Source organism: Chrysochloris asiatica, unplaced genomic scaffold, assembly GCF_000296735.1.
Source record: "Chrysochloris asiatica unplaced genomic scaffold, ChrAsi1.0 scaffold00230, whole genome shotgun sequence".
Classification (NCBI taxonomy): Eukaryota; Metazoa; Chordata; class Mammalia; order Afrosoricida; family Chrysochloridae; genus Chrysochloris; species Chrysochloris asiatica.
In genome coordinates, this window is record NW_006408748.1 from 3062223 (window position 1) to 3073846 (window position 11624).

Sequence of the window (11624 nt, forward strand, 5' to 3'; positions counted from 1 at the left end):
CAGTCACTGGAGAAAGGTAAAGGTATCATGTTTAGTAAGGTGGAGGGTCAGAGAAAAAGAGGAAGACCCCCAACGAGATGGATTGGCCAAGTGGTAGCATCGATGGACTCAAGTGTGGCAACAGTAGTGAGATTGGCCCAGGATCAGGCAGTGTTTCGTTCTGCTGTGCATAAGGTCGCTATGGGTTGGTACCGATGTAATCGCACCCAACAACAACAACGAAAAATGCCAAGTCATCACAGGCCTCTAACAAGCTCTTCCAATTCAGATGCGGCTTCCTTTTCCTGTACCAGAGGTAGAGCAATGTAATAGTTCAGAGCATAAGTTTCCACGGTGTCTTCATCAAAAGCAGACTTGAACATACCTCTCCTGGGTTGGAGATCAAGGTCCTTCACTAAGGGGCCACCAGCACTGATTGTTCCAGTGCAGCCCTGACACCAGTGACCTCTTATGCTTTCAGCTAATCCCTGAAAGAAACTTTCCAAGTCCAGAGCTCTTGGATAACTGCCTGGATAAAGCTCTTCTCAGGCGTGTGCTGCTTCTGTGCCAGTTACTGCTTTTGCACTCTTTTGTTCTCCAGACCAGACTAACCCAATGCAACACCTGCTCTTGAGAGACCAGCAACAGCTTGCAATACTGACTGTGTATCTCCTAGATGAATGAAATGATCTACATTCATTCATTAGGGTTTGGGCAAGACCGCCGCCATGCCTACTCCTTCTACATCAGCTGCATTGTAATATACTGACAATATACTAACATGACTCTGTAGCTAAAGCATTTCAAGGATTCTCTTCTTATGCGCAGACCTGTAAGAGATGGGACATTTACTCCAGGTTTTCCCACTCACTGAAAGATAGTGTAGAATGCTTGCTCAGCAGAAGATGTGCCCCCTAGAGCTGCAGTAGGTGGATGCAGGCATATTGGGTGAGATGGCACTTCATGCAAACTGTCATCTGTTTAACCTGATGCCATGTTCTTTATATAGTCTAGCTTCTTGGGTTATTTGTTTAACATATATGAATAAGGATGGTGAACAAATACTACGCAGACACATATATTTTCTGATTTTAAATCATGCAATAGCCCTTGTTCGGTTCAAACAACTGCCTCTTAGCCTATGTTACAAGTGTTATAGAGATGTCAGCATGGTTCATTTTCTTTCTTTCTTTTTTTTTTTTTCCCCCAAATGTTTTATTGTGGAATTATGTGATAGTTTACATGGGAGAACATTAGTTTTATGTACATCCTATCATATATTGTTTCATTGCCATGGTTACAACCCCCATCCCCAATGCATCATCAACCACCCAAAGGGTATACCCTACAAGCCTGTCCCCTGGTCGTCAGCACACAGCCCCTCTCCCTCTTTGGGTCTGAAGTCCCCAGCTGCTCCATCTCTCCATGTCATCGTCTCTGCCTCCATCTCTGGCGTCACTGCTTCTCTGGATAGGGTCCTGCTCTCTGCTCTTCTCCCTTGATGGTCCCAGGGACCTCTGCTCCTAGACTGCAGAGTTAATCACTCCCCTCCTTGCTACAAAATGTCTACATTTCCAACTCTCACAAACAGTCCTGATAACAATTATTCACTATTGTATCACATGAGACCCATCTGCATTTTCTTTCATCTGCCCCACCCAGACAGATTGGATACCACTCAGTGGAGATTCTACTTTCCTCCATGCCCTCTGGATCTAGGTTCCTTCTTCAAAGTTTGTAAGCTAGTCACTTCTTGCCTTTGTAGCACCCTCCCTTTGGGTAGCTCTCTACACATCTGTGAGGTCCAATTGGCTGATTGTGTTGTTTAGTTCTTCTGTGTCTTTGTCAAGTGTCTTTCTGGTTGTTCTATCCATTTTTAAAGTGGTGTATTAAAACCACTACTATAATAGTTATAGTAGATTCATCTATTTCTTTCTTCAAATCTATTAGAGTTTGCTTTTTGTATTTTGGAGCTCTTTCATTGGGAGCATAGCTATTTATTATGGTTATGTCATCTTGTTCAATTGTCCCTTTAATCATGAGATAATGCCCATCTTTATCTATTATGCTGTTTTTTTCCCTTAAAGTTTATTTTATCAGAGATTAATTAGTACTGCCACTCCTGTTCATTTTTTATTGCAATTAGCTTGGCATGTTTTTTTCCCATCCTTTGAATTTTAATCTGTTTTTGTCTCTGTGTGTGTGACGTGTCTCTTGCAGACAGCATATTGAAGGCTCTTGTTTTCTTATCCAGTCTGCCACTCTCCGTCTCTTAACAGGTGCATTTAATCCATTTACATTCAGTGTAATTATTGATAGGTATGGGTTAATTGCTGCCATTATGTTTGTGTTTTTGTGGTATTGCTGCTTTCTTTTTTCTGTGTGTCTTCCTTTGTTGAATTCATGGTTTTTGTGTTCTTTCTTATGAGTTTCCTCATAGTTTTAATGTTTCCATGTTCTTCTTGGATTTTCATTATCTTGGTATGTTGTGAAGTATTAATTTTCTTTGAGGTTGCCTTATAGTCCATTAAAATTTCTCTCCATTTAGTGCAGTCTGTTTTATCCTGTAATCTACCTGACCTTCTCACCATCTGGATCTCTGTTCCTACATGTTTACCTTCTTTTACATTGTAATTGTTTTGATCATAGACTAATCACCCAGATTCTTTGAGTTTGTTCTTATAGTTTGTTCTTTTCTCGACTCTTCCTTCTGTTGATTTAATTCTGGGAGGTGCTGCCACGTATGTCAATCTCTGGTTATTATCTGTTCTTGTTGGTTTTCAGTCCACAGAACTCCCTTTTAGGATGTTTTGTAGTGCAGGGTTGACTTTTGCAAAATCCCTTAGGTTCTCTTTATCCTAGATTGTTTTGATTACACTGTCGTATTTGATTGATAGCTTTACTAGATAAAGGATTCTTTGGTTGGCAATTTTATAATGTATGTTTTTATATATGTCTCCCCATTGCCTTCTTGCTTACATGGTTTCTGATGAGAGATCCGAGCTTAATCTGACTTACTTGCCTTTGTATATAACACTTCTGTTTTCCCTATCTGCTTTCAGGAGTGTCTTCTTATCTTTTATTTTGGAGCTCTTGATTATGATATGTCTCGGTGATTTTCTTTTGGGGTCTATCGTTCCTGGGGTTCATTGAGCTTCTTGAATGTTTATTTTTCCACTTTCAGGATGTTAGAGAAATTTTCTTCCAGCAGTTCTTCAACTATTTCCTCTGTGGACTTGTGTGATTCTTCTTGTTCTGGAATGCCGATAATTCTTAAGTTATTCCTCTTCATGTTGTCCAACATGAGACCTTCTTCAGATTTTTTTAATCCTTTTTTCTGTTTGCTCTTCTGTCTTAGTGGTATTGAGAGATTTGTCTTCCAGCTCACTGGTTCTGCCTTCCATCTCTTTTATTCTACTCTTTTGCTCTTTCAGAGTATTGTCTGTTTCTGATATTCTATTATTAATTGCGTGGACCTCTTTCTGTAGGGTTTGAATTGTTTCCAGTGTGGTATCTATCTTATTTGATTGTTCCTGTAGCACTTTCCTGACTTCTTCCTTATTTTTGTCAACTCCATTGTAAAGTGTTTTGAAAGATTTTATAATCATTTTTCTGAATTCCTTCTCAGGCATTTCCAAGGCCTGCCCTCCTTCCAGAATGGAGTCCAGGTCTACCTCTAGGTCATTTGTCTCAGGCATTTTATCTTGTTTCTGGACATGTGCTGGTATGGTCATCTGCTTTTGCTTCTTGGCCTTAATACTTAATTATGTATTTTGGTATATTTTATGCTTTCTGGTTGCTTCCAGGTAGATGTGATCGGGATGTGGGCTTCCCTTTTCACTCTTCTTATTGCTTAACTCAGAGTTAACTTTCACAGGTGTTGTCTGCCTCCCTGGTATATGGCAGTTGGTATTGGTTCTTGCCTGGGTTTGGTGTTTCATAGAGTGTGATTGTACCTTGACTATATGGCAGCAGTTGCTGACTCTTCTTGGGTAATACAGGGAGAGAAAAAGTCCTGTAAATGTTGAAGGGGGAGCATAAAATAGCAAAACAGCACCAGCAAAAAAAAGGAAAAAAAGAAACCCCAACATCAACAACAACAAAACAAAACTAGACTGAATACTGCAGTCTATAATCACAGAAAAGGGAGAGGAGGGAGAGAAGAAAAAAAATTTTTTTTCTGGACCCTAATGTGAGTGTGACTTTAAAGAAAAAAAGAAAATCAGTAGAAAGCAAAACCAACAAAGTGTATTGTCCACCTTTGCTCCAAGGTTCCCACAGTGTTTTTCCATGGTGTTTCTGCTCCCCTGCTTGGTCTCGCCATTTGGTCTTGCTCAAGATGTGAGCTCCAGGCCTCTGAGCCCGGCAGATTCAGAAGTACACAATTTCTTACTTCAGCTTCAAGTTCCACATGCTATAAGCCTTTAAACTTTTAAAATATTCCTATCTCTGTGGTTTCGAATTTCGGAGCTCTTCCCTGGATCTGCTTTGCCTGGTATTCTGTGGTATGGCTGACAGTGAACTTCACTGCACCTCCACCCAAGTCGCCATCAAGCCCCGCCTCTGGTTCATTTTCTTGAATTGTCATTCTTTGCAATGTTATCAATGATTTGGGTGAAAGTTAACAGAGCAAATTAGTTTCTCATTGATCAGTTCATGCACATTTTCTTTTGTGGCAGTGGTTGCAAGCCTCACAATGTAATGTTACGCATCTTACTCTTCTTCATACTTGTTTCCGTTTTCCTTTTCTATCCGTTCCTGTCTTCCGGCCTTTAAACCTAGGAAAATACTGCCTTTTTGATCTCTTTTGATTGATTATAGTAAGGAGTTTGTGCATCACTGGTGTTATTTCCTGTTCACCATATAGGCCTGTCTGCTGTTTGGCTAAAAGTTGAGTCATGGGGGTGAGTTCCGTTTGAGGCTTGAAAGGTGTCTCAGAATGACAGTCAAATGCTTTTGCATGGTCATCAAAAATGAACAAACATCTTGTATTCTCTGCTGTCCGCCAACATCTGTCTGACATCAGCAATGGTATCCCTGGTTCCATGCTCTTCTGAATCTTCTTGAGTTTCTGGCAGTTCCCTCAGTTGCAACAACCAATTTTGAATTACCTTCAGCATAATTTTATTTGTATATGATAATAATGATTTTCTTTGATAATTTCCGCATTCTGTTCATCACCGTTCTTTGGAATGAGCATGAATATGGATCTCTTCCAGTTGGTCAGTCAGGTAGCTGTCTTCCAAATTTTGTAGAATAGATGTGAGTGCTGTCAGTGTTGCCTGCATTTGTTGAAACATTTCAGTCTGCATCCTATCTATTCCTGGAACCTTGTTTTTTTGTAATACCTTCAGTGGAGCCAAGACTTCTTCCTTCTGTACCATAGGTTCTTGATCATATGCTGTCTCCTGAAGTGTTTGAATGGTAACAGATTCTTTTTGGTACAGTGACTGTGTATTTTCATTGTCACACCATCACACATGTCCTATTTTTGAGGATTTTTGAGAGAAATTTCACTCAGTACCAGAAAAAAAAACTATACTTCTGAGTAACTGGTATGATTTTATTTTATGAACACTATCTTTTTTTTCACCTTTTGCTTTAGCTTCTAAGAAGCTTAGAAGTGACTTTGTGGCCCACCTTTAGCAATTGTACAGGATTTTATGACATGTGTTTATGTACCAATTTTACTTGCTAGCTTTATCCTCTATTCTTATCTTTATTTTCTCTACTTTGTCCTGTCTTATATAATATGATTAAATGTTGCTGTTGTTGTGTTGTCATCAAGTCAATTCCAACTCATAGTAACTCTGTATAGGATTTCCGAGAGTAGTTAGTGGGTTTAAACTACCTATTTTGTAATTAGCAGTCCAGTGCATATCCTACATCGCCATACCAGGCATCTGTGTGTATGTAGATAGATAGTAGTGAACAGTGCTAGAATAGTTTATTATTCGTGTTAGCCTTTAATCAGTGAAGGCAGTGACTGCTTTTAAACCATCTTTTTTGCAGCATTGTAACTCTGCTTTTGGATCAATGTAATTAACATTGTAAGTTCATCTTAATGGTGATTTTTGTGTTTTTCTTTAGAAAAAGGAGTCTCTTATGTTTGGAAAAGATTTTGCCACCAAATTGAAGGAGAAGCAACTTTTCAAGATATTTCCAACCATTAACCGAAATTTTCTGGTGGACATTTTCCAGGACCACAAGTGAGTACTAGAAGGACTGTCTGCAGTTTCTACTTCTATGCCACTAGGGGTATAGGCTACAGTGTCTAACTCTTTATCAATAAACATAATATACCTGAGAAACCTGTTGCTGTTGAGTCAATTTCAACTCCCAGTGACCAGGTGTCCAAGGCTGTAATCTTTATGGAAGTTCACTGCCACCCCTTTCTTTTATGGAGCAGCTGGTGGAATCAAACTACTGACTTTTTGGTCAGTAGCTGAGTTCTGCTTCATTTGGAAAACAAGAAAGAAGGAAAAGACCAAAAGAAGAGACTCTGAAACTTGTACTCCAGCGTAGAGATGTTAAAGCAAGTGGTAGAAGTGAGGAGGTACAAGAGCTGTACAGGTCAGCTTGATAAGACAAAGTCAAATATTACAACAAAATTTGCAAAGACCTGGAGTTACAAAACCAAAAGGGAAGAACACACTCAGCATTTCTCAAGCTGAGGGAACTGAAATAAAAATTCAAGTTTCGACTTGCGGTGTTGAAGGATTCTCTGGGCAAATTATTGAATGATGCAGAAAGCATCACACACAGTCACTATACCAAAAAGAAATGGTCACTATTCAACCATTTTAAGATGTAGCATATGATCAATAGCCAATGATAATGAAGGAAAAAGTCCAAGGTGTATTGATGGAATTGGCAAACAATAAGGCACCAGGAATTAATGGAATACAAATTGAAATGTTTCAACAAACTGATGAAGCACTGGAAGCACTCACTCATCTATACCAGGAGATTTGAAAGACAATTATCTGGCCAACTGATTGGAAGAGATCCATATTTGTGCCCATTCTAAAGAGAGGTGACCCAACAGAATGAGGAAGTCAATGGATGATATCATTGATATCCCATAAGAGTTAAGTTTTACTAAAGTTAATACAGAAATAGCTGCAAGCATACATTGACAGAGAACTTCCAGAGGTTTAAGCTGGATTCAGAAGAGGATGTGGAACAAGGGATATCACTGCTGATGTCAAATAGATCTTGGCTGAAAGCAGAGAATATCAGAAAGATGTTTGACTGTGCAAAGACTTTCGATTGTGTGGATCATGACAAGCTATGGACAACATTGTGAAGAATGAGTATGGTACAAGATCAGGAAAGATGTACAGCAGGGTTGTATTGTTTCAACATATTCCATCTGTATACTAAGCAAATAATCTAAGAAGGTGGATTATATGAACAAAAATGTGGCATCAGGATTGGAGGAAGACTCATCAACAACCTGCAATATGCAGATGATATAACCCTGCCTGCTAAGAGTGAAGGGAACTTAAAATACCTACTGATGATCAAAGACCACAGAGTTTGGTATGGGTTGCACCACAATGTAAAGAAAACAAAAATCCTCACCCCTGAACCAATGAACAACACCCATATAAATGGAGAAGAGATTGAAGTTGTCAAAGATTTCATTTTGTTTTTATCAACCGTCAATTCTTGTGGAAGAAGCAGTCAAAAAATCTTGCTTCTTTAAAGTGTTGAAGAGCAAAGATGTAAGTTTGAGGAATAAGGTGTGCCTGAGGAATAAGGTATGTTCAGTAGCCTCATACGCATGCAAAAGTTGGACAGTGAATACGAAGACCATAGAAGAATTGATAACATTTGAGGTATGGTGTTGAAGTAGAATATTGAAAGTTCCATGGACTGCCAAAAAAACAAACAGATCTGTGTTGGAACAAGTACAGCCAGAGTGCTCCTTGGAAGCTTGGATGGCCAGACTTTGTCTCTCATATTTTGGACATATTGCCAGGAGGGACAATATATAGAAAGTATGAGAAGGATATCATGTTTGGTAAAGTGGAAGTCAAAGAAAAGTCCTCAACAAGATGCATTGGCACAGTGATGGCACTGATGGGCTCAAGTGTAGCAATGATTGTGAGAGTGATTCAGGACTGGGCAGTGTTTCATTCTGTTGTGCATAGGGTCTCTGTGAGTCAGTGTCAGATCGATGGCACCTAAGAAGAACAACAAAAAGCCTAGTACACCCCCATGAGAACACACGTTGAGTGGTCTTAAGGCTAGAGAAGATGCAGATAATTGCTTTTCGCTTCTGGCTCCTTGAAACTCCTCTGTGTAGAAGCATAGCTGAGGTTGCAGGATGACAGGGCAAAGTAGAATTGGTAGGTCCAAATAGTTCCTCTTTAAGGGTTGTCTTTAATAAATTGAAGAATGGTACCACATTTCTGCAGTCCTGGTGTTGCACTGTAATATAAGCACTGGACTGCTAACTGCAGAGTTGGTGGTTTAAACTCACCAGCCATTCCTTGGAAACCCTATATAAGGTGGTTTTGAGTTGGAGCCGACTCAACAGCACTTAGCAACAACAGCCACACCACATTTCTAAAATAGTTCTATGTTATCAGCTCTTTGTTATTTGGAAGAGATAAGGGCCACAAGCAGGATGAAATAATGAGTTGTTGTTGTTGTTAAGTGCTGTCGAGTCGGTTCCGACCTATAGCGACCCTGAACAGGTTTTCCAAGGCTATAAATCTTTAGGAGAGCAGAAAGCCTCATCTTTCTCCCACGGAGCAGCTGGTAGTTTCAAACTGCTGACCTTGCGGTTCACAGCCCGATTCGTAACCACTACGCTACCAGAGCCCCCTGAAATAATGAGTAGCAGTATAAAATCATTTATAATTTGTTTTAGAATGTTTCTTTAGATATTAGAAAATGAATATTTCATGTTTGTCAATTTGTATAAATTAGTACTACAGACAACATGGTATCACCATGAAAACATGACTAATTACTGTGGAAATAGCAAGTTGTTGTGCTATGTGCTGTGGAGTCGGTTCCGACTCATAGCGTCCCTGTACAGGGTTTCTGAGGCTGTAAATCTTTATGGGAGCAGAAAGCCTTATCTTTCTCCCGTGGAACTGCTGGTAGTTTCGAACTGCTGACCTTGCAGTTCGCAGCCTGATTTGTAACCACTACGCTACCACAGCTCCTTGGAAATAGGAAGTAGGATAGAGTTTTTCATTTGAATCCTTCACAGTTGCTTTGTTTAGGAACCCATGGTATAAGTGAAATGTGGAAATTGAGTGGTGCTGTAGGATAAGTACCATATTGCTAACCACAAGGTCAGTGATTCAGACTCACCAGCCGCTCCTTGGAAACCCTATATGGGATTGTGGCGAGTTGGAACCGACTCGACCGGACTTAACAACAATACCAACTGTCAGCTTAAGGTTGCATTGTCTGTTTTTGATGTTTGAAGGAAACTGAAACTATGTGTGATTCCAGCAAAGGACGTATAAAGAAAGAAAGATTTTTGTCAATAATCTGCCTGGAGTAAAAGATCAGAAATTGAATTAGCCCTTTAAAAACCTAGTTTCGAGCTTTAGCAGTTGTCCTAGGTTCATTTTGAAGTACACAATAAGCATTTAATTGTAGTGTTGACCACTTAAAAGTGAGCTGGTTTTTCACATTCTTAGAAAATATTGCTGGATTGCTTATGTTTATATTTCCTCATAACTTTTAGTTTCACTTTTTGATATTATCTTTGTACTTACTTTTGACAGCTATTGTTTGGAACAAACTGTGCAATTTCTAAACTGTGTTCTTGAAGGAGACCCTGTAAAAACAGTTGTAGCACAAGAGTTTGTTTACCAAAACGAGAATGTCACCTCTCATGCTGCACAGAAGTCTAAAGAAAGAAAGGTACAGGATTATTTATTTTTTACTATGATGATTGTAAAAATATACAAGGTTGATTGAGATAGTTTAATGATTATTTCTCACTATTTAAACTAGATTGAAAATTTAATCCCAATAGAATATTTGCTTTACAATATCGATATACTCAAAATAATTCATTTATAGCCATTTACGATTCTTTTCCTTAATGCATGCAAGCAATTAAGCTGCATTTTACTGTGCAGACACTACATATTAGAGTGTAAAACTTATGTGAATAGCAGTGGGATGGCCTTGTGTGACACTATAGGATAAGCACTGGATTGCTAACCACAGGATCAGTGGTTCAAACCCTCCAGCTGCTCCTTGGAAACCCTATACAGGGTTGTTGTGAGTTGGAACCAACTCAATGGCATTTAACAACAATAACAACAAGGTATAAATAATCTGGGTAGAATTTGTTTTGGTGAATTTGATTTTTTGGGTTTTTTTTTTTTTTTTTTTGTAATGTAGAGATGCAGTTACTAAGAAATGTAAAATTAAGACGTAGACCTGAAAGGTTTAATTCTTGTAAAGAGTCAGATATAAATTGTAACAGAATTTCCTGAGAGAAGTCAGGTTACTAGGTTATAAGTTTCTGTTTTCATGTGTTTGCATCATGTATTTGCTTTTATTTTAAGGAGTCTATGTTTAAGGAGTCCTGGTGCTTAGGACAGTGCTTCAGGATAGTGCGCTGGACCACAGAGTCAGTTTGAGCAGCAAGGTCTATGGTTCCAACTCACCAGCCACTCCTTGGAAACCCTTTACAGGGTCTCTATGAGTAGAAACTAACTCGATGACACTTAATAACAGCAACAATGTTTACTGGAGTCCTGTTGTGGTACCATACGATAAGCACTGGACCACAAGTTCTGAACCGCAAGGTTGGCGGTTCAAACTCACCAGCCGCTCTCTGGAAACCATATACAGTATCACTATGAGTTAGATCCAACTCAATGACTCTTAATAACAACATTGTTTAATTAAGAGTCCTGGTATGCCACTGTAGGATAAGCACAGGACCTCAGGGTCGGTTAGAAACACAAGATCAGCGGTTCAAACTCCCCAATTGCTCCTTGGAAACCCTATACTGGCTCACTGTGAATTAGAACCAACTCGATGGCACTTAACAACAGCATGTTTAATGACAGAGTATTGGTGTGGTGCTGTAGGTTCAACCCTGAACTGCTTACTTCAGGCTGGTAGTTTAAACCCACCTGCTGCTCCTTGGAAACCCTATACAGGGTTGCTGTGAGTCTTAACTGACTCAACAACACTTAACAACAATGACAACATGTCTAATGACACAGGAGAAAGATGAGACTTTCTGATCCCACAAAGATTTGCAGTCTTGGAAACCCTATACTAGGTTGCTGTGTGTCAGAACTGGCTCTATGGTACTTAAAAACAACGTGTCTAATGAAATTGAAAATTATTTTTATGTTATTTTGTGGCTATCATAGTGCACTTATAATACGGAATTGTAACAGAAATAGCCTATAATAAAACATATGCAGTATATCTGTTTAATATATATGTTGTTAAGTTGTTTTGTGCCGTCAAACCGATTCTGACTCATAATGTCCCTGTATAGGGCTTCTAAGAAATGGCTGGTGGGTTTGAACTGCCAACTTTGTGGTCAGCAGTCCAGTGCCACACCAGGATTCCTAAACACACACACGCATATATGTTGTTGTTAAGTACCATTGAGTTGGTTCTGACCCACAGTGACC

The 11624-nt window shown here is 39.3% G+C and overlaps 1 protein-coding gene across 1 annotated transcript in view; it reads left to right on the top strand.

The window, feature by feature from the left end:
* N4BP2 (NEDD4 binding protein 2) overlaps window positions 1-11624 on the top strand; it is a 177160-nt gene that overhangs the window by 111149 nt on the left and 54387 nt on the right. The window contains exons 11-12 of the mRNA XM_006873224.1: window positions 6070-6188; window positions 9738-9876. Of these exons, the coding sequence (XP_006873286.1) occupies window positions 6070-6188; window positions 9738-9876 (258 nt within the window). The remainder of the gene's footprint in view (window positions 1-6069; window positions 6189-9737; window positions 9877-11624) is intronic.